Here is a 23,649-nt window from a genome sequence, read left to right as displayed (position 1 = left end):
AGGCTTTTTGATTGTACCATAACAGTAGCTCTGGGTGGTAGTATGTCTGTGGGTTTTGAGGGACATGAAGTCACTTTTCATTAAGCTAGGTTTGGTGATCCCTTCTGCTGAATCAGTCCTCCCTGACCCCTTCCAAATACTGTTAATAGCACAATTTCAAGTGAAGTGTGTGAAACCAGAAAAGTATCACTATTAAGTATTACTTCTTCTCTCTTCCTTCATTGAATTGACAGCTCCAACTGAGCTGTGGGCTAATCCAGGGATGTGGCTTTATCTCAGCTTATACACTCTTGGCCATGAGACGGGTTAGAACTTCGCATGCTAAGCAGTAGTCCTTGTTAGCCATTCCTTTGTGGAGAACATGGATGGCAGGAAGGCAAAGATGAGGAGGAAGGATCCCAAGGAGCTAGCTAGCTTTGTGGAAGATCCAGAAGAGTGGACAAGAGCAGCATTCACTGAACCCTGAGAGACAATATATTCATGATGTCCAAATCATCACATTAAAAACAAGATAATTAGTTCACAGAATAAATCTTTGGGGGTGGTGTCTATATAATGTAGAACTTTCAGTTCATCAGTTTTTCCATATATATTTTATTTGAACATGTGACAAGCTGTATTCAGTAAGTGTCCAGGTTTAGCACTCATTGGCAAGGATTATTTGGGGAGGATCCTGTTCTCATGTGGAGATCCTATGTCCTGGAGCTGTGACCTACAAATTTGGAGGCAGCCTACAACTCCTCAATTTCACACAAGTTCTCCTATCAGTTTTCTGATGTATGCAAATAAGAAGCTCTTCCCATGGTCTCCCAGGGACATGGAAGTATGTGTTACAGAGCACATTATCATTACTGGTTCTCAGCCTCGATTAGTTGAAAACCTGAAGGTCCTTTGTTTTCTTTTTGACACTGTCTTTATTGATACAGATTATTTTGTAGAAAAGCAAATGTCTACCAAAAATGGAGCAGGAACACCTTTCAAACACCCAGAGCAATTTAACAACAACTAAAGAAAAGTCTCAATATTTATCATTAAGCAGGTGTTATCATGAGAATTTTAAAAGTGGGAACTTCAAAAATTTGCTTCAAAATATATGAATTAAAGCTTGAAACTGATATGTCCTCTGGTAGTGTCACAGAATTTGAAGATGATCTCCAAGGCCAAGTGCAGTTTCTTAATTGGCACAGAGCAGTTAACTGTATGTTCTTATTTTTCACACACCTAGCAGGTGTCCATGCTACAGTCATGTCCAGACATTTGGATTTTCAGGTCAGTCCTGTCACGTTATAAGTGAAGATCACAGGAAGACCATAGTAAGTAAATATTTACAGGTAGAGTCTACAAGCATGAAGACATACTTGGCTCACATCTACCCCGTGGCTCCAAAGTTTCTGTAGCTGTATGAAGCTACTTGCTTACACTTGAAAATGATTCTTTGACTCATTACTTTTCTCAGAACAGCCAGCACCTCCTTGCTTCTCTGGCTGTAAATGAGCTGGTTGAGCACAGGCATAAAGACGGTGCTAATCATGGAGAGTATTTCATCTTGCTCTGATGTGTGAAATGAGCAGGGAGCCTTGTAGATGATCATGCCTGGCCCATAGTAGAGGCTCACCACAGCCAGTTGAGAGGAACAGGAGGCCAGTGCTTTCCTCCTGGCCTGTGGGGAGGGTGAGTGAGCACATAGGAAGATGTGATAACTCTTAGGGGAAGAAGAATAACTAACACCACTGTTTCATACAAGGAAGTGTCCTCACAAGCGAGTTTCAGGAGGGCAGGCATCTTGCCAAAATAGTGCATTTCCTTGGAGCCACAGAAGGAGAAATGCAAGGAGTAGATGGTATTGATGAGAGAATTCATGACACCTCCACCCCAGGAGAAGAGGGCCATCTCCAGACTCTGGAGCTCACGATGACCTGCTATCTCAGGGGGTAGCAGATGGACACATAGTGGTCATAAGACATGAGTGTCAAAAGGAGACACTCACCACCAGCAACGGCATAAAAGAAGAAAATCTGGGCTCTACAGCCAACGTTGGAAATGTCTTTCTTCTCAGAAAAAAAGTTGATGACTGGTGGAAATTAAAGCCAGATCAGTAAGCTGAGATGGCTAAGGACAATGTACTTGGGGGTGTTCAGGTGAGATCTACCCAGATTAAGAGGATAAGGATGGTGTTCCAAGCAAACGCGATGATGTAGATCAGAAGAATGGAAACAATGAGGATGCCAATGAATCGAAGTTCTGGGAAAAGCCCTTGGAGAAAGAAAGCTGTCAGTACTTCATTCCCACCACCTGTCTTCTCAACACCTGACCTGAACGAGAGGTGTGGGGAAGACGAAAATGTGTGTGCTCCTGACCAGGTGCGCTGCTTTTATTTTTCTTATAGCTTTGTGAAAATGTCTCCTTTGAACATCATTATCAGTGTAAAGAAAAAATAAGAACAATGTTGAACAGCTAGGATTAGAGTTTTCATTGTAGAAAAACTTCTTTTGGGGGAAGGAAAAATACATTGGGGTGCAAAATGTGAGTTCCTGAGGCTGATGGCTGAAAGAGTAAAAACTCTGCATGCAATATTAACGTGCACTTGTGGTGGATGTAAACAAACCAGACGAGGCGGGCACAGCATTGGATGGACTCTTTGAGAAGAGTGGTGAGAAACTCCCAGGCTAGGGTGGCCAGCAGTCATCGAAGGACAAAAGCATGGGTTATTCATGCGTATTTGGTGTGTGTTGCTGGTATACAGATGACTTTCCGTATTCCTGAGCTTTGCTAGCTTGCCATGCATGCAGCCTCTCTATTGGGTGCACGCAATGCCAGCTGTCCTGAATATCCCTAGAGTGAGCAGGGCAGGGCAGTATTTGATGCAGGATGCTGTGACACAGAAAAGGACTGCATGCATAGACCGGTACCAGGAGCCAGACAATGAATGACTGACTGCACCCAGAGCCACAGTTGAGAGCGGGAGATACTCAGGTCCTTCTCAAACTGCACTCCTCAAGGAGCACATAGAAAGTTTGAAGAGAGGCTAGGCATGCAGCATTCAATTGTGTCAGCTTTCTTCAAATTTGGAAGATGCTAGTGACGCTACCTAATATCTGCCTTCTGCAGAGGAGAAGTTACTGTCAGGAAGTAAAAGATCTTTACATTGAAAACTAAAGTACTCTGAAGAAGGAAATCAAAGAGGATATCAGAAAACGGAAGCATATCCCTTGCTCATGGGGAGGAAGAGGCAGCATAGTGAAAATGGCCTTATTCCCAAAATTGTTGTACAAATTTAATGCAATCCCAATCCAAATAGAAGTAGTGTACTCCACAGAATTAGTGAAAACAATCCTAAAATTTATTTGGAACCAAAAGAGACCTAGAATAGCAAAAAAAAATTCTAGACAACAAAGGTAAGGCAGAAGCATCACAATTCCTGACTTGAAATTATACTACAAAGCTACCGTGAAAAAACAGCATGGTGCTGGCAAAACAAACAAATGCAAAACAAAGCCACACTAGACTCGGGGTCAGTAGCATAGATTAGAAGATGCAAAAACAACTCCAAACACACTCAGCCACCTTATCTTTGACACCTTCACTGGAACAAAGACAGCCTCTTTAATAAATGGTGCTGGGAAAACTGGCTTTCCACATGCTAGAGATTAAACCTAGACACATGCTTCTCACCATGCACCAAAGTAAAATAAAAATGGATCAAAGATCTATACATTAAAACAGAAACACTAAATCTGCTGGAAGAGGGAATAGGTGCAACTCTTGAAGACATAGGTGTAGGCAGATTTTATGAATAAAATTTCAATCACATGAGAAATATGACAAAGAATCAACAACTGTGATGTCATCTTTGCACAGAAAAAGAAGTCATCAACAGAGTGAAGGGACAACCCACAGGGTGGGAAGAAATTTTTGCCAGCTATTCTGTAGATAAAGGACTAATATCTAGAATACATAACAGAATTGAAACAAATCAGACCCCATAAATTTAAAGGCCCGATTCAAAAATGTGCATCTGAGATGAATACGTTTCTCAGATGAAGAAATAGAAATGCAAATAAATGTATGAAAAAATGTTCACTATCACTGGTCATTCAAGAGATGCAAATTTTAAAAATGCTGAGATTCCATCTCACCCCAGAAAGAATGGCTATCATCAAATTAACCAATCAGTAACAAATGCTGGCAGAGCTGTGAGGAAAAAGGACCCCTTCTCCACTCTTGATGGGAGTGTAGACTGGTGAAACCACTGTGGAAATCAGTGTGAGGCTTCCTCAAAAAACTAAGACTAGAGGTTCCATTTGACCCAGCTCCCCCCCTTCTTGGTATTTTCCTAAAAGAATAAAAAACATCATACCACAGCGATATATGCACACCCATGTTTATAGCAGCACAGTTTGTAGTAGCTAAATCTTGGAAACAGCTCAAGTGCCCATCAACCAATGAATGGATAAAGAAGATGTGGGTTTTTTTGTACAGTGGAGTACTACTCAGCCATAAAGCAGAGTAAACTTGAGACATTTTTAAGTAAATGGATGTACCTTGAGACCATCCTCTTAAGTGAAATAAATCAGACACACATGTGTAAATATCACATTGTTTCTCTGGTGTGAGAAACAAAATGTATAAATAAGGACCAAAATGTATAAAAGATATTGCGGAATAGAAAGAAAATGTTCAATTGGGAAGGGGAACTAGGAAGGGGAAAGGGGGAAGAAAGAAAGGGAAAAGAAAAAAATGAGAAAAGAAGGAAAACACAGAAGCAAAACTTTTGTAGTAAGTAAGGGAAGAGGAGCAGAAGGGAGAGTAGGGGAATGGAGCAAAAGGAAGAATTCAGATCTATCACTACAAGTACAAATTCCCTATGAGGAACGTGGTCATAATGTGTACCTAAAATGTACCAGTAAACTTTTTTCTGCTGTTTTCATTTTTTTAATTTTAAAAATAAAAGGAGAAAAACATTAACAGACAGACAACCATTTACAAAATAGCAAAAGAACAATACAAACCATACAGAGTTACAAACAAAGTGGTAGGAAATTAACAATGCTTGTTGTATTACATATTGATATCTTCAAAGCGGTTTCTCATGAAAACAAATAGAGACATTCAGTATTGATCAATCAAGGACTCATTAACTGTTTCTTTCAGCAAAGAAATAGAAGATGGTAGATCAACTATGTTAACTATCCTGTGTATACATAATCCTGTATGTATTTCTTCTTCTTTTCCTTCTCTGTATGTATTTCTCCTTCTTTTCCTTTTCTTTTCCCACATCCCAGTTGCCCTTTACCCTGGAACATTTTCCTTTCATTTCACAATGTCTATCATACCTCCAAGTTTTTATTAACTCTCTCAGGTTTTACACTAGTGAGACAATGTGGTGCTTGCACATGCAGGTCTGATTTATTTCGTTTATGAGTATGGTCTCTAGTTGTGACCATTTGCCTATAAAAGCCTCGAGTTTATCTTTCTTTGTAGCTGAGTAATATTCCATTATATAAATGTACCACAATTTTTTTTATCCAGTCCTCAGTGGATGCACATTTGGGTTGCTTCCACAATTTAGCAATTACAAATTGTGCTGCTATGAACATAGGTGCACATATATCACTCTGATATGATGTTTTTAGATCATCTGGGAAAATACCCAGAAGGGGAATATCTGGGTTGAATGGGACCTCTAGTCCTAGTTTCCTGAGGAATCTCCAAACTGATTTCCACAGTGGTTTCACCAGTCTGCGTTCCCACCAGCAGTGGAGAAGGGTTCCTATTTCTCCACAACCTCGCCAGCATTTGTTATTGGTTGATTTCTTAATGCTAGCCATTCTTACTGGAAAAGGTATAATTTCAATGTTGTTTTAATTTGCATTTCTCAAATGACAAATGATGTTGAACATTTTCTCTTGTCTTCATTTGCCATTTGTATTTCATTATCTGAGAAGTGTGTATTCATCTCAGCAGCCCATTTTTGCATTGGGTCATTGAATTTGGTGGGGGGCCTAATATTTTTTAATTCTTTATATGTTCTAGACAGAAGTCCTTTGTCTGAGGGACAGTCAGCTAAAATTTTCTCCAGATTTGTGGGTTTTCTTTTTACTCTGCTGGTGATTTCTTTAGATGTGCAGAAACTTTTCAGTAGGATGAGATCCCAGTTGTTGATTCTTTAAAGTATTTCACATGCAGTTTGGTTTTTGTTCATGAACTCTCTGCCTACCCCTATGTCTTCAAGATTTTACCTACTTTCTCTTCCAATAGATTTAGTGTTTCTGTTTTAATATAGAGATCTGTGATCCATTCTGACTGGAGTTTGGTGCATGGTGCTAGGCTTGGGTCTATTTTCAGTCTTTGGCAGGTGGCAAGGCAATTTTTCCAGCACCATTTATTAAAGAGGCTATCGTTCTTCCAGTGAGTTTGTTTGGCCCCTTTATCAAAGATGAGGTGGCTGAGTGTGTTTTTGGTTGTGGCTGTTCCTTCTAGTCTGTTCCATTGATCCTCAGGTCTGTTTTTTAACCAGTACCAGGTTGATTTATTACAGTAGCTTTGTGGTATAATTTCAGGTCAGGGATTGTGATTCCAGGATTGCTTTTGCTATTCTGGGTCTCTTCTGGTTCCAAATGAATTTAAAGCATGTTTTCTATAGATCTGTGAGGTATGATAATGGTAGTTGAATGGGAATTGCATTGAATCTGCACAGCAATTTTGGGAGTATGGCAATTTTGGGAGTATGGTCATTTTCACAATGTTGGTTCTTCCCATCCATGAGCAAGGAATATTTTTCCATTTACTGAAATCTTCTTCGATCTCCTTTTTTCAGAGTAGTGCAGTTTTCATTGAATAGATCTTTTACTTCTTTTGTTAGATTGATTTCTAAATATTTCAGTTTCTTGGATGTTATGAAAGGTATGATTTCCCTAAGTTCTCTCTCAGTCTGTTTGTTGTTTGTGTGTAGGAATGCTATCGATTTCTGGGTGTTGACTCTGTATCCAGCTACCCTGCTGAATTTGTTGATTTATTCAAGGAGTCTTCTTGTGGAGTTTTTGGGGTTCCATGTAAAGTATCATGTCATCTGCAAGTAGTGATAGTTTTACTTCTTCCTTTCGTATCTGTATTCCTTTTATTTCTCTCTCTTGTCTAATTGCTCTGGCTAGTGGTTCCAGAACTGTATTGAACAGGAGTGGTGACACCAGACATCCTTGTCTTGTTCCCAATTTTAAAGTAAAAGCTTTCAGTTTTTTTCCAATGAGAATATTGTTGGCTGTTGGATTGTCATAGATGGCTTTGAGTACCAGTAAACTTAATGAATTAAACAAAATTTTTTGAGACAGGATGTCACTGTGTAGTTCAGGCTGGGCTCAAACTCACAGAAATTCTCCTATCTGAGCCTCCTGAGTGCTGGGATCACAGGCATATGCCCCCACAACTGGCTAATTTTTAAAAAATTCATATATATATATACATGCTTGGAAATACTGCAAAACCAAAACCACACCTAGTCTTGAGTAATAACAAATCTTCCCAAACTCCTGTGAACCAGTTCCAAAGGCTTCTGGCTACAGCATGAGATACAATCACAGCAACAACCTACTTCTCTGGTACTAAAATCTGTCTTAGTCACTCCCTTGTCCCTGAGACAGAATTCTTGACACCCACAACTGAAAGAAAGAGAGGTTTGTTTTGGCTCATCGTTACCGTTCATGTCGGCCGGCTCCAAAGCAGGAAGTCACGGTGGAAGAGCGTGGGCTGAGGAGAACTGCTTGGGTCCTACAGGAGGGAAGCAGAGCAAGAGGGAGGGGCTGGAAGGCAGAGGGACCCTGCCGGGCCACGCCCCCGGGACCTGCTTTGCTGACCAGACCTAGCGAATCCCCTTCCAGAAGCGCCGCCTGTCAGCCCTGAGGCGGCTGGGGGTTTCTCTTTCTGATCAGTGAAATCTTAAGTATTTTCTGCAGTGCTGGCTTAGCAGCCATCCATTTCTCTAATTTGTACTTACCATGAAAGTTCTTTTTTTCTTCTTTGATTGGAAGGATAACTTTGCAGGATACAGTAACCTGGGTTGACACTTATTTTCTTTCAAGGTTTGGAGAACTTTGTTCTAAGCACTCCAGGGCTTGCAGGTTTCTGTTGAGAACTCTGCTGTTACACTGATTTGTTGGCCCTTGCAAAGGTTTGGTGCTTCTCTCTCGTAGCTTCTTAGGTTGTTTCTTTGCTCTGAATTTCTATTATTTTTGACCATGGTGTGTCTTGGAGAGTGGTTACTGGTTGTGTCATTTCAGGTTTTAATGCCTCCTTTACTTGGGAATCTATCCCATTCCCCAGGTCTCCCTAGTAACCTGCAGTAATTTCAGTGGATACCTTTTAAAGCTGCTAGCCTATATTTTGATGCCTTCTTCAAGATCACTGAGTCTTAAGTTATTTCTTGTAGATGTAGCCAACTACCTTTGCGTGGCTGTTCACTTCTTATCCTTTTCTCTTTGATTACACGTGAATGTTTTAGTATTTCCACCCTGTCTGCAAGTCCTGATACGTTCTTGTAATTGACCTGGTCTACCACGTAGACTTTGCATTGAGATTTTTATCTGATGTGTTGATGTTTTCATCCGCCTGCTTTCTGCTTGGTTCTCTTTTGGGACTCCTGCCTCTTTCCCTACGTGGCCTTGTGTATCCTCCGGAGTCTCGCTGAACTGTGGCAGCTGCTTATTTGGGTCTCTTCTTTGGGCTCACTGCTCACTCTAGTAATTAATTTCTCAATTGCTTCTTGGACTTCCTTTTGGCCTCATTGATTGTCGTAACTGTCAGTTTTTAAAATTCTTTTTCAGGAGTTCCATCCATCTCGGTGTCTGTGGGATCAGTTTTGTGGGAATGATGTTGTCCTGGAGGCATCTTGTTCTTCTTCGCCCCAGTCTGCTCTCACACCGAGTCCAGCTCCTGGCACTGCTGAGGGGAAAGAGCATGCACAGGGACATCAGCGTGGCAGAAGCTGGCCAGTGAGCATCCAGTACTTCGTAACTGGGTTACAATGCCTGCATTGCTTCATTCACACAAGAAAAGAGAGAATAATGTAGTGCGGTGAGCTAGAAAAATTGTGTTAATTATAATCAGTTTTTTCAAAGAGTTTATAGAGAAAAGAGGGGGGAAATAGAGAGAAAAATAGAAAAAGGGGCAAATGCAAAAGGAAACAGAAAGTGGAGAGCAGAGGAGGCAGAAGGTATGTAAGGGAGCAACGAGAACAGAGAGAAAAAGGAAGTCTAGATGGGACAGGGAAGGCATAGAATGTGCTTGGGTGTTAATGGAGCTGCCAGACAGACTTGGCTTTCCCAGGAAGCCACCACGGGGTGCGAGGGGTGTGTGACAGAACAAAGCAGAGCGTGAGGAGCAGAAAAAGAACACTGATGTCACAGCTACATGCATATGCACCTGCACAAAAGACCAACTTTTGTTATACAAAGAAATTATTGACAAAAAAGCAACCTGGCAAAGCAGAAAAACAGAGAACGACTGAGTACAGAAAGGAGGCAGCTCTGCTGTTGTATTGGTTGGGGTGAATGACCCAGACAGAGCTGCTAACGCTGCCTGTGACTCCGTGCGCAGGAGCCGCTGGGTCCCTTGTGGGGCTTGACCCACGCTCCAGGGGTCTGAGCTGCTGTTCTCAGGATGTGTGGCTACACAGCCTCACAGCCAGCTCTACCCTATCCTTCATCCTTCTTTCTGTCGTAGGACTCCCAGCTCCTGCTGGCTGCGTCTTAGGACAGCCGGGCCCTTGTGGTTTGAGCAGCATCTGCTGTGCTCCGCAGACCTGCAACAGGAGCGGTGACTGAGTTAGGGCAGCTTCCTCGTTTCTGTGTTTCATGTTTGTTGTTCTGTGTCAGTTGTGTCCCAGTGCCTGGTTATTGGGGTCTTGGCCTCATCCTCAATCTCTTAAAACAAGTTATGGTGAAGGCTTAAGTAAAAAGAAGAGGCCAGCAATACAGCTCAGAGGCATAAGTGCCTGCGTGGCAAGTGCAAGGTCCTGAATTTGATTCCTGGTACCAAAAAACCCCAAACAAACAAACAAACCAACAAAAAAGTAATTAAAAAAAAGTAAAAAGACAATGGAATATGGTTTTGGGGGAATCGAGGAAGTCAGAACTCTCTGGAAGATAAGGCCACGAGTTTTCCAGCTCACTGTATTTACCGGGTTTCTAAACAAAGGAAAGGGATACTGAGGTAAGCCAAGAACCGAGCAGGACCCTGGAAGTTTAGATCAAAGACTTCTCCAAGCAGTAAATTTTGCCAGTTAAGAGAACTTAGTGTAAGCTTAACAGTTGTATTGCTCTGGAATCCTTTGGGTGAGATTTGTCTGCAGTCACAGCCTTATCTTGCCTGCAGAGATTACAAATCAAAAGAGCACTGTGGTCAGAGGTTTAACCCTGGCACAGCGCGGTCTCCAGCACTCGGTGCCCCCTCACCCACCCACACAGCCATGGACGACCCTGGAGCTCAGAGCAGCCAGTGGGCACTGCCTCCTCTGTGCCTCCAGGGGGAGAGTTCCTGCCCGAGGGGTCAGGACCTGTGTCTTTTCAATAGAGTTTTCAAACAGAATCAGGAAACCACAGTCTTCAACTGAATTTGGCAAACTTATGAATGAAACATGTTATTTTTCTAGCAGGCCCTTAGAATGATGGGATTGGTAGACAGGAAAGGTGGGAATTTTATGTTTTCTTCTGGGCTCTGCAGTCTCTAAGATGGCCTTGGGGATTCCCCCACCTCCTGCCTGTAGTAACCTCTCCTGGGTGTTGGCTGAACTCATTATGTGGCTTCCAGTAAATGGAATCCTGCAGAAGCAGTGGATTTTACTTCTGAGAACAGGTTACGGAAAGATGATAGCATGGCTGTGGGGTGGGGGGGTCACATGTGTGTGCATTCCTAGATCACTCACTGTGAGGAATATGAGAGAGCTTCAGAAGATCCCGCCCCGTCGTGGCTGGAAGTGACTGCAGTCCCTCCTGGAGCTGACCGCAGACCCTGAGCCAGGCCCACCCAACTGTGCCGCCCCTAGGCTGATGACCACAGCAACCCTTAGAGGCTCCACACTTGTTGATTGGGGTGGTACAGGCAGGGGGAAGGTGTTACAAAGCGATGGAAACTGATGTTTCACCGCCAAGGTTTTCAATCCTTTTTCTTGACAGAGAGAGGCAGGAATTGGCAATATTTCAGGAGCGGAGACACCTGACGGCCTGCCAGGAGGATGATGACAAAGTGTGCAGCGAGGAACTCCCACATCGTCACTGAGTTTAGCACGTTATGCATTGCGTTAATTTCTTAGAGAAATGGTCTCCGCTAGCCTGTACACATCTGTCTTCTGAGAATTTATTCGTAAAAGCCATGGTCATGTAATTTATCATCTGAATAGTGACACAGCTAAGACTGACACCCACTGCAGGCTGGCTTGGAGGTACAGTCACACTGTGTGTCCCATTTCCTGTCCATTTCCTGCAGGGGAAGTCGAAAAGGGCTGTTCTGACAGAGCCCGAGGGAGTGGGAGAACTTGATGGGAAACTGTCTTATGCCGAGGTAGCTTGGTGGCAACGCAGTAGGGAAATAGTCCCGGAAGCAGCCCCAGAAGGTGAATGGGTGTGCGCCAACCCTCCCCTTCTCTAAATATCTTCATCTTCTAACACCTTCAATTTATTTTTTCATAGTGCTGTGGTTTCCATCATAGATGTTTTTCACTTTTTTGGGTAGGCTGATTCCTAGGTTATTACTTTTTTGAAGCTATCATACATGCAACTGTTCCTGGTTTATTCTTTCCCTTGGGCCCCTAGATGTTGTCCTGCTTATCCCCATTTAAGGTCACCTTAAGTGACCTAAAGTTTTACCTTAAGTTTCCTGCAATGCTGGCTTGGTGGTCGTCAGTTTATCTTTATCATGAAAGGTCTTTATTTGTCCATTAGTTTTGAAGGATAGTTTTGTAGGATATAGGAACATGGATTGGGAATTATTGCTTTTTAGGGCTAAAGCATCTTCACTCCAATCTCTCCTGGGCTTTAAGTTTTCTGTTGAGAAATCTGCTGTTATCCTTATGGGTTTGCTGCGCTAGGTCCTTTGGTGTTTCCTTTAACTGCTCTCAGTATTCTGCTTGTTCTGAATTTCTGGGATTTTTGATTATGATGTGTCATGTAGAGGTTTTTTCTGCTTATACCTATTGGGCATTGTAAATACCACCTCTCTCTGGGTAAACAACCCATTCTTAGCCCTGGGGATTTTTCTGACATAATTTCAGTGAATAATATTTTAATACCATTAGTCTTCTTCAGACTAGTGATCCTTCACTTTATTCTCACAGTCATTGGGACCTATTAGTGTATATCTTGATTGTCTCTTGTATTCTGGGTACCACTGAATAAATGTTCTTATATATCAGCCTTGTGCTCAAGCCCTGAATATCTAACTGACCTTGCTTACTGCCACACTTCGGTTGAGCTTTTCATGTTCAGTGTTTCTTGTTGATTCGTTTTCGTACCCTTTACTTCTTCATTGAAGTGGTCTTTTGTACTTTACATGATCTTTTGTCTTCCTTAATTCATCCAGCTGCTCATTCCTTGTTTATTGATCATCTTAGCAGTTGATTCATTCAGCTTCTTGTTTATCTCCTCTTTTCTCACTTTAATTAATTTATCTATTCAGTTTTTGAATTTTTTGTCTAGAAAGCTATCCATTCCAGTGCCCATGACATCAGCCTATGGGAAGTTAGGAATTTTGGGGGCATCTTCTTGCTTGTTTTCTCATGATTCTTGTGACTTTATGTGTCAGGTTTTAGACCAGTTGGGAAAGAAAGCTCTACCATTCTATGGAGATGTCTTTACCAAGTGGTTTCCTCCCTATGTTGTGTCCTTGGCTCAGGTATGATTTGCTGTGTAGACATATACTCAACATTTTTGAAGTTCTAGGATCAGTCCCTAGTACCATATTGTGAAGAGAACAGCTGTTATTAATATCAACAACCAAAGAATCTATCATACATCAACACATAATTTAAAACCTGTTTAAAATGTTCTCAACTCTTCAATAATCAAGGGAGATGAAGAAATAGTAATGATGAACAATAGGCTCACAGATAGGAGAAGAAAGAAAAAGAAAATAGAGTTTGACTGTATCTTTTATGCTTTGAAGAAGGGAGGAAGGATTTGGGAGATTATAATTATGGTTGGAGGTGGAAAGCAAAAAGAAGAGAAGGAAATACACATGGAAATTATGAGAGGCTTTGTAGAGATCATCTCTAATTGATAACCTAGCAGAAACCCAATGGCAGAAGACTCCAGAAGCAACCCCCAGTGAAGAAGAACTGTCAGGTCAATGGAAGACACTGTGGAACATGATGACCTGGTAAGACACTATAGAGGTAAAAGCAATGACTACCACTCGTAAGCTCTTAGGATCACATCTAAACCTTCTAAATTCTTTCCAGGGGCTGGGGATTTAGCTCAGTGGCAAAGCACCTGCCTGGCAAGCACAAGGTCGTGAGTTCGATTCCCAGTACCGGAGAAAAACCAAAAGAAAAAATAAATAAATAAATAAATAAATTATTTCCAAAAGAAACACTAAGGAAACAATAACAATAACAATGACAAAAAAAGAATTAAGAACCCAGTTCAACATTCCTCCAAGTGATGATGTTTACATTGGAGTCTAAAGTAGACCAGATTAATTTCTGCCTCAGGTCAAACAGGAGAGACTTTGACTGAGTGTGGTAGTGCACACACCTCCAATCCCAACACTCAGGAGGCTGAGGCAGGAGGATCACCTGCAAGTTTGGGGCCACGGGCTACTTAGTGAGTTCAAAACCAGCCTGAACTACATAGTGAGACCCTGTTTCAAAAAATAAAGCAAAACATAACAGATCATGTAGAGTTCACAGGGGCCAAGCTCCATTTCTGTGTGGTTGTGCTGGGAACATGGTCAGATCGGCCAGTGGTTGGCTCAATTTTTTTTAATGAGAAAAAGGTAAAACAAAATTTCATAACAAAACAGTAGAAGAATAGCAACAGTTAATACGCTGCATATTGTTATCTTTAAAGTAGTTATTCAGTGTACAAGATATGGGCATTAAAATTTTCTCCAATCAATATTAGCATAAATCTTCCCTTTCAATGAGCTAAGAAGCACTAATAATGTAACTGACTTGCTTCCCAGTCCCCTTTCCCTCCCATCCTTTTCTCTTTCTCCCATGCTAGTTCTCCTTTCCCTTTGAACAATTTCTTCCCACCTCACAATATATGTTATACATTTTAGACGTTATTTACTCTCTCAGTTTCTCATATCAGGGAGAGAGTATGATGTTTACATGTGAGTCTGATTTATTTTATTCATGATTAGAGTCTCAAGTTGCATCCATTTACCTATAAAATCTCAAGTTTATCCTTCTTTATGGCTGAGTAATACTCCATTGTGTGAAAATAACACATCTTTTTTATCCATTCCTTGGTTGATGGGCATTTGGATTGTTTCCAGGATTTAGCTATGACAAATTCTGCTGTTATAAACACAGGTGCACATGTATCATTGTGCTACGATGTTTTTAATTCTTCTGGGTGGATACCCAGAAGGGGAATTGCTGGGTTAAAGGGGCTGTCTAAACCTAGCTTTTTGAGGAATCTCCACACTGATTTCCACAGTGGTTGTCCCCATCTGCATTACCAATAACAATAGAGAAGGGTTCCTTTTTCCCTACAGTCCCTCCAGCATGTTATTGGCTGGTTTCTTGAAGATAGTCATTCTTTCTGGGGTGAGATGGAATCTTAGCATTGTTTTAATTTGCATTTCTGACATGACCAGTGATGGTGAACATTTTTTCATGTTTGTTTGCCATTTGTATTTCTTCATCTCAGATACCCATTTTTGGATTGGGTCTTTGAATTTTGGGGGTTTGATTTTTTTTTTTTTTTTTTTTTGGTCTTTTTGAGAAAGGATCTCCTTATGCAGTTCAGGCTTGCCTTGAGCTCACACTTTAGCTCAAGCTGGTCTCAAACTCACAACGATCCTGCTGCCTCAGCCTCCCAAGTGCTGGGATTACAGACATGCGCCACCACACCCAACTTCTGTTTTGTTTTTTAATACTTTATATATTCTAGATATAAGTTTTGTCTGAGGGACAATTGGCTAAATTTTTCTCCCAGTTTGTGAGTTTTCTTTCCACTCCATTGATGATTTCTTTTGATGTGAAAAAGTTCTTTAATAAGATGAGATCCCAGTTGTTGATCTTTGAATTATATTTCCCATGCAGTTTGGCTCTTGTTCATGAAGTCTCTGCCTACATCCATGTCTTCAAGATTTCTACCTACTTTCTCTTCCAGTAGATTTAGTGTTTCTGTTTTAATATTTAGATCTTTGATCAATTTTTGCTTTAGTTTAGTGTATGGTGATAGACATGGGTCTAGTTGTAGTCATTGGCATGTGGAAACCCAGTTTTTCTAGCACCATTTATTAAAGAGGGTGTCTTTCTACCAGTGAACATGTTTGTCCCCTTTGTGAAAGATATGTTAGCTGAGTGTGTTTGTAGTTGTGTCTGCATCTTCTAATCTGTTCCATTGATCCATAAGTCTTTTTGTATTGCCAGTACCATGCCGATTTTATCACAGAAGCTTTGTGGTATAATTTCAAATCAGGGATTGTGATGCCTCCTGCCTTGCTTTTGCTGCTCAGAATTGCTTTCTCTACTCTAGGTCTCTTTTGGTTCCAGATGAATTTTAGGAATGTTTTCTCTTGTTCTGTGAAGTATGCTAATGATATTTTGATTGAAATTTCACTGAATTTGTGTAACAGTTTTGGGAGTATGGCCACTCCCACTATGTTGGTTCTTCCTACCCATGAGCAGGGCTATCTTTCCATTTTCTGATATCCTCTTCAATCACTTTTTCTCAGAGTACTATAATTTTCAATGTATAGATCTTTTACTTCCTTTGTTAGATTGACTCCTAGGTATTTCATTTTTTGGGGTGCTATTTTGAACAGTGTGGTTTCCCTAATTTCCCTCTCAGCGTGTTTGTTGTTTGTGTATAGGAATACTATTGATTTTTTGGGGGGGTGTTGACTTTGTATCCAGCTACACAGCTGAATTTGGTTATTAAACTTAGAAGTCCCTTGCTTGGTGGAGTTTTGGGAGTCTTCTATGTAGAGTATCATGTCATCCACAAGTAATGATAATTTAACATCTTCCTTTCCTGTCTTTATTCCTCTTCTCTCTCTCTCTCTCTCTCTGTCTCTCTCTCTCTCTCTCTCTCTCTCTCTCTCTCATCTAATTGCTCTGGCTATGCTTCAGGGGTTGGATTATTAACTGACTTCAACTCCTCAACACCCTGGAGTGACTGGGCTGGAGAATCCACACAGCCCACCAAGTTTGCCACCTGTGCCACCCACAGGCCCATGTGGAGGGGGCGCCAACCCTGCAGCATCTGTCGTAGTGCATAGATGCTCCAGGAGGTGTGGCCAGCAGTGACTGCCACTGTCTTCACTCCTAGGGCTCCAGGCAGATCAACAGGAAGGTGGGTGCATAGGGACTGTGCATTGGAGGTTTCTGAGGCCTGGCTTCCCAGGGCCCCTGCAGGACCCTCCCACAGAAGGACCCCGTCCCATTGCTGCAGCTGACTCACTGTCTGGCCACGCACCCCCGCACTGTGCTCAAACTGTGTGCTCTGCCCCATCAGCACCAGGGTGGCTCCCTCAGCCCAGACTTCAGGGTCCTGCGTGCTGGGACACAGGGTCGCTCTCCATGTCCCAGTCACTACCTGTCCAGAGCCTACTAGTCATTAAGGTCGGTGGCCAGTCCCTCCTCTCTGCAGCACAGCGGTGGTTACAATTTAGAGCCACGGCCGACATGGGGTTTCTGTGTCTAGGCAGAGGGAGCTGCTCACGCCAGCTCCTGCCCCTGTTCTGATGGGGATCGTTTTCTCCGGCTCTGGCCAGGCGGGTGCTTCTAAGGGGGCTTCCTGCTCTGACCACCTCTAGGTCTGGAGGACAGGACAGGGACTGCCACTCCTGTCTCTCTTCAATCATGTGCAAGAGCTGACTCCCCACCCCAGTGTGGACCCAGAGGTCTCAGGAGACCACTGAGTCCTCCTGCCACCGCACTGCAGGGAAGACCCGCTTCATCTCCGAGCTGCGGGCGTTCAGGACCGGACTGTGCTGTTCCCATCACTTGTCTCTCTGGTTACCAGTATTGTTTGATTTCAGTCAGCGGCTGACTCCCTCAGGCTGTGGTGCTGTGGCTCTTGCACCCCAGTGTGCACACACAGCCTCGCACCTGCCGCTTGTGGCTGTGGCTCCTGGAGCAACTCCTGGGTACAGCCACCTCTCCTCCACAATACTTTTAGCTCTTGGTTCATAATTTTAAATGGAGCATAAGACAAAGGAGGGCTAGGGTGTGACTCAGTGCTGAAGTGATACGGCAAAGGGAACCAAATCCACACCGTTCTGTACCCTAGTGCCATTTTAAAGCTTAAGTTTCAGTTTCCTTAAGTTTGTTCCTTGTAGATGTTGTCATAGGTGCTTAAACTGATGCCACCCTGTGCTTTGTACACCTTGCACCCCGCCCCTAATAGAAAGTACAAGCACCTTTGCTCCTTCGTCACAAGCTAAGCCCATGCTCTGTAGGAGTATTTCTGCAGCTTCATAGAATCCTATCAGGAAAAACCTCACCACCCCTTTAGACCCAGGACTGAAATCGTATAAATATTCTTCCTTCCTGCCCTTCGGGGTTGGTGCCTGATCCCTTGCTGAGGGCTGACTGACAGCTAGTAAACTCGCTTATCTCTGCATCCGGCCTCCGTGGGTGACTCAATTAAACACGCCCGTGTGCTGCAACAAAAGCACCCGCCTAACACATGCAGGTCCCAAGTTTGGGCCTCAGGGACGTGTCGGGCATCTGTCAGCACCCACAGGTCACAGAGCCACAGCGGCCACAGAAGTGGCACCTGCACCCTAGGAACGGAGCAGGGGGTGTCTGGTTCTGTATCTCAGAGTGGTGGGCTCCAGCGACAAACGCTCCGTATAATTTTCAAATTATCAAAATTAAATTATTTTAGAAAGTTATGATTATGAAGCTGAAACGATGTCAGTGATAATGAAGAAGCTGAAATGTGATCTTTAAAAGAGCTGGAATTTTACAATGGCATATTTTATTATTGTTTGTTGTGCTGAGAGACGGGGAACAGGGGTGGCGAACCTGTGGCACATATGCTGCAGGGGGCTCTTGGTTATCGTTGAAAGCACTAGAAGGTTCGCCATTACCGACATAGGGAATTTCAGCTTATTGTAAGCCTCAGAAACCACACTGAATATGATCACAAAATTGTACATCACACTCTCACATTGCGTGAGAGTTATAGACATTAGTGTACAATGAAAATGAAGAATGATGAGATCTAGGAGGAAAAAAAGGAAAAAGGAATTTCCATCTATTTTCTTAAAGATTTCCCTGAGTTCACCTCTGTGATTTCTATTTACATATGGCGACTTTTTTTTTTAATTTAGGAGAGAAAATACAACTTCATGAATTATTTGTAGCAAATTATAGCAGTAATGTGTTTCTGTAAATAGGAGTTTGGGGAAGGGGAGGATAACATAGCAAGATTTCATGGAGCAAGTGATCTTTGATCTCCTGGACAGTGCAGACAGAGTGAGCATCATTAAAAGTGAATAGGGTGAAAGCAAACAACAGAGTGATTTTTTAATTAGAAGTTTCAGTCAGGGTGTTCTAGGAAGAAAATCGTTTTTTGACATTGTGACCCAGTGCATTAAGGCTGAAAAAGGAGATGGAAAGCATTTATCTCTGCACCAATATTATTGTCAAAATCCATGCCATTCTTTAATAAATGATAATTACTGAGGTTGTCCTCATCGAAAGTCATCGCTGTGGCAGTAAGGGTAAGGCCATTGCCACAAATGCCAGTGTACGTGAATCCTACGCCCATGTTTATATCCAGTGTGACGGACATAGCTAGGATTTCAGTTGGTTACGGACACTCTTAAAGTTGAAGATAAAACATTTCTGAGCGTCACACTGTAGAAACAGGCAATGTTCGCAGTGGCAGCACCTCCCCGTGCACTTCCTCAGGGCCCCCAGCACTTCTTTGTTCCTCAGGCTGTAGATGAGGGGGTTGAGCATGGGTGTCACGATGGTGCCGAGCACGGCTCCTACCTGGTCTTGCTCAGGTGTGTGGGAAGATGTGGGTGTCATGTAGATGAAGATGGCTTGGCCAAAGTAGAGACTCACTACCATCAGGTGGGAGGAGCAGGTGGCCAGGGCTTTATTCCTCCCCTTTCGTGAGTTCATGCTGAGGACAGTGAGGAATATGAGTGTGTAGGAGGCCAGGATGAGAATAAACGGGACCAGGAGAAACACGATGGTGGATACAAATTTCACCATCTCATAGACCGATGTGTCTGCACAAGACATCCTCAGAATGGCAGGCATCTCACAAAAGTAGTGGTTAATCTCCCTGGAGCCACAGATGGGGAAATGCATTGGGTAGATGGTGTGGACCAGGGCAGCAAGAGCTGCTCCAGTCCACACTGCAGCAGCCATCTGCAGGCAGACCTTGGGGCTCATGAGGACTGCGTACCTCAGAGGGTTACAGACAGCCACATAACGGTCGTAGGCCATGAGAGTCAGTAGGATGCACTCCGCCAGGCCGAGGGTGAGGAAAAAGAACATTTGAGCTGCACAGGCAAAGTAGGAAATGCTTCTCCTGCCTTCAAAGTAGTTGGTTGCCGTCTTGGGCACTGTACTGGAGATGTAAGCCAGGTCAATGACCGAGAGCTGGCTGAGCAGGAAGTACATGGGGGTGTGCAGGCGGGAGTCCAGCCAGATGAGGAGGATCAGGACAGAATTTCCGGCAAAGGCAACAGTGTAGATGAGGAGAACAATGAGAATCAGGAGCTCAGGGTGCCCAAACCCTGGAAAGAGCCCCAGAAGGATGAAGTCGGTGGAGGTTCCATTGGTCCAGTCCATGTTTTCCCTCAAATTTTCTTATTTGGAGTGAAAATCCTCAAGGGCAGAATACTACCATGGAGAATGTAGTAACTTTCTAGAATACTTTTTTTCTTGGTCAGTACCTCTTCATTCACTGTGGCCAAGACTCTAAAACTGTATATTTCCATAAAAGAAATTTTTTAGTTCCATCAAGTGAAATCACTTTTCCTAAAAATTAAGTCATATCTCCTAGTTATTCTGATATGAGTGAATGAATATTTGATTCCTTTGACCGATAACCTTTAATTCATCCTTTTCCTGCTATTTTTGGATGTTTTAATGAACTGAGGTTCTTGGTGCCCTTGAATTCTGGCTACACCTTTACCGCAGGTGTGAGTCTGCCCATCTTCACCCAGCGGGTCTCCTGCATTTCCCTTGGGCCCTTCTCAGGTATGCTCAAAAATTTTAATTATTAGCCAAGTGAGGTGAGCTGTTTATTTTATTTTCCTAAGACTCAAAACTTTATTTTATTCAATTTCTTCATTTCATTCTTAGTATGAATGATTATAAACTTTATCTTTGCACTTGAATTACCTCCTTAAGCAAGACCCTAAGAGACAGTGGTTGTGTCTCTTGGTATGAACATTTTCAGTCGTTGTTCGTGGCTTACAGAATAAAATGAGAATCTCTTAAACTATTTTAAGGTGTTACATAAAATCTCATGAATTATTTTTAAGATCTTATGCTTGTAGAGGGTCCCAAGTCCAATATTTAACACCTTGTTTTTTTTCTTAGGACAAGTGAAGACCCTTATCCTCATACATCTGACAACAGATGTGTTATAAATATTCATTTCTGAGGTGAATAAGTTGATTTCCTTTGTGTATTTTTGACAACTCATGCTCATTGTCTTTTCAAGCAACAACCACTGGACATTTTCTCTTATTATTGATAGTACGTCTAAGATACTTTACTATACCAATCTGACATGCTCATGCCTCGGGGTAGTGAAAATAACACAGTGTGCAGGATCTGACAGCCAATGGAAAGAGCAGACAGTTCAATGTCTCAGCTTCAGGCCCAGTCATGATAAGCTTTGGGCAGCACTTTGTACCTGGAAAATTTTGTGTCCTTGAGGTACCAGGGACTCTGGAGGCCTCTGGGGTTCTGGGCTGCTTTTGTGATGGTCCCCCCTTAGGGCTTACCTATACTTCCGTTCTTTGCCTTGTAAATTCTTCTCCTCAACATACAGCTCTTTTCCTACTGAGAATGAAATGATGGGAGAAAGATGTGATATTTTGTGTTAGAAATACTATAAAATTTATAGGAATATGTGGCAAAAGTGAATCCTATGTTTTTATTATGAATACCTTAGTTCCAACAGTATCTTTCTGGAGGTTGGATATTAACGTACAGCTCAGTGATTCAGTTTTTCCAAGGGCCACTTGATCTAAAAGGCTGCTTTGCCTTCCTCACAATGATATTAAATCAATGAATATTAATAAAACCATTGCACATCTAACTTTAATACATTGTAATTTTAATCCAATAGCAAATCAGATACTCAATCTTGACTAAATGACCTGCAAACAGTATATTAACAAAATTATTGCAAAGTATTTTCTGCTAAAATATACATTTTTGTTCTCAAGTAGCCAATACTGATGAGCTTGGTTCCCTCTAGAAATGGAACTGGAAAGTTAACTGTGGGCTGCCTCGAGTATAAGCAGTGACACCCTTTCATTTATTTCCCTCTGGGAAGTCGCAGTATGTGCGACTGGGTCACACTCTGCCTTCTCCATGCATAAGCTCTGAGCCTTACTGGTTTACAATCAAAGAAGCTCCACAGAAACATTTTTGTGTCAGTCACAAGGCGGGCCCTGTTTCCAGTGTGTAGACACGCTGCTGGCACCCACCACTCCCTTGCTTCTCCCCTCATCGCCCTAACCCTCTCGTCTGGAAAACAGTGTCCAGGGAGGCTGAACGAGGTGCTTGTCTGCACAATAGGAGCAGCAGCGCTCCTCCCAGCCCGGGGCACAGCAACCCCAGAAGCTGAGCTGCTGTGCTGGGGCCCAGCCCTCGCCCCAAGGGCAGTGCGGGGGAGGAAAGAGTAGCAGTGATGGTAGCCCAGTGCCAGTAGTTGGCACGTTGGGGCTCCCGTAAGAGGCAGAGTCCTTTCTTATGTGATCCCCCCTGCCTTTCAGATAGGCCTGTGTGAAATCTCAAGCAAAGGACCAGGAGGAAGCAGCAGTGTGTCTTCCTGTGTCCCTCATCAGGCATTGGCTTGTGAAAAACTAAGACACTGAAAGCTTCTTCCAAAGTCTCTCTCCACCAGGATTCTTTTCCACCTCTCCAGCCATTCATATACTGATCTACACAATGGGAAATTTAGTTTTTACTTCCTACCTCTTCTTTTCATTGAAGAAATGCATTTCATACACCATGAGTCAGTGCTAGAAGCACCTTTCCTTTTCACGTGGTCGAAACTCACCTGCTTCTGTTTTTCAAAGGTTTCTGTTCAAAAGCTGTGGTTTGAGGACTGGATGAATAGCCAGAGTTAATTTCCTGCATAGAAAACAATCATCTTCTTAATAAGTAGGTTAACATTTCCCTCTTCCAGCCTTTAGCCTCCCACTTACTACTGCCCCATGGACATCAGGGCTTTCTTCGTGTGTGTCATATCTCTTTGCATTAAATTAGCCGATTGTCCTCCTGAGAAGTTGATCTGACATCTCACAGTCCATTGAAAGGGAGCATCTGTGGGTCTTTTCTGTACCTGGGTCAGGTCTGGAACCATTTGTGATGGCTCAGCACCATCTTCTGGACCCGATCAAGTCCTTCCAGAGCTTCTGTGTGCCATGGAACTGGTGAGCCCTTGAGGACTACCTCATGGGAGTTTGTCCCCAGACTTCAATTAATCCTAGATCCAGAATAAGTGCAAGGCTCGTAGAAACCTCTTATAAAAACAATCACTGTCCAATATTCTGTACCGATATTTGCAAAGTAATACAGTTGAGCTTCTGTTGTCTCTATGGAAATCAAAACATTAAAGAAATCCCACATTTCAAATGTGATAGCTAACTACTTAGATAATTTTTAAAGAATGGAGAGGGAAAATAATTTTTAAAAAGTTTATCAAAACAAAAATAAACCTTGAAGCAGGAGTAGAATCTTGAGAGAGAGAGCTAGTGCATCACACACTCTATGACTATGCTTATTCCAAATTCATTCCAAGTTGATACGTGTTTGAATATTAGTTTACCTTCTCACAGTCTGTTTTACACTAGAGAAGGCGAGGGAAGGAATAAACTGAGTAGTACTGGTTGTCCTTGTTTTAGTTAGAGAATTAAGAAGAAATCTTATCCGAAGAAAAAAATGCAACAGATAAATGAGGAATATGGAGTGTTACATAAAGGATAAACTCGAGTCATTTATAGAGAAAGGGATGGATCTTGAGACTAGAATATCAAATGCATAAGCCAGACACAGAAGGTTCCGTATCATGGTTTCTCTTACATGAGAAACCAAAATATAAATAACTTAAAGAGGCAGCGCTCCTGGGTCCGAGCGTGGGCCGGACTCATACCACCGCGATTCCCAGCCGAAAAGCGCGCAAAGAGCCAGGTAGGCCGCACCCAATCCCGGAGGCCAGGACGCGAGAACAAAGACCCGGTGACACTGCAGACTGAGTTTCTAGGCGCTGG

At 42.7% G+C, this 23,649-nt stretch overlaps 2 protein-coding genes and 1 pseudogene across 2 annotated transcripts in view; 1 reads left to right on the top strand and 2 right to left on the bottom strand.

The window, feature by feature from the left end:
• LOC102018831 (olfactory receptor 2T29-like) overlaps positions 1-23,649 on the top strand; it is a 98,635-nt gene that overhangs the window by 39,686 nt on the left and 35,300 nt on the right. The gene's annotated exons all lie outside the window — the stretch shown is intronic.
• On the bottom strand, positions 1,370-16,676 carry LOC102008107 (annotated as a pseudogene).
• LOC102007770 (olfactory receptor 2T27-like) lies at positions 18,971-19,984 on the bottom strand. Its single transcript, XM_005382359.1, has one exon. It carries the CDS (start codon positions 19,982-19,984, stop codon positions 18,971-18,973), a length of 1,014 nt encoding a protein of 337 aa, XP_005382416.1.

The sequence above is a fragment of the Chinchilla lanigera genome, unplaced genomic scaffold (genome assembly GCF_000276665.1).
Source record: "Chinchilla lanigera isolate Chin_1 unplaced genomic scaffold, ChiLan1.0 scaffold00017, whole genome shotgun sequence".
Taxonomy (NCBI): domain Eukaryota; kingdom Metazoa; phylum Chordata; class Mammalia; order Rodentia; family Chinchillidae; genus Chinchilla; species Chinchilla lanigera.
Note: the sequence above shows the minus strand (reverse complement) of the source record. Positions and strands in the feature narration are given on the sequence as shown.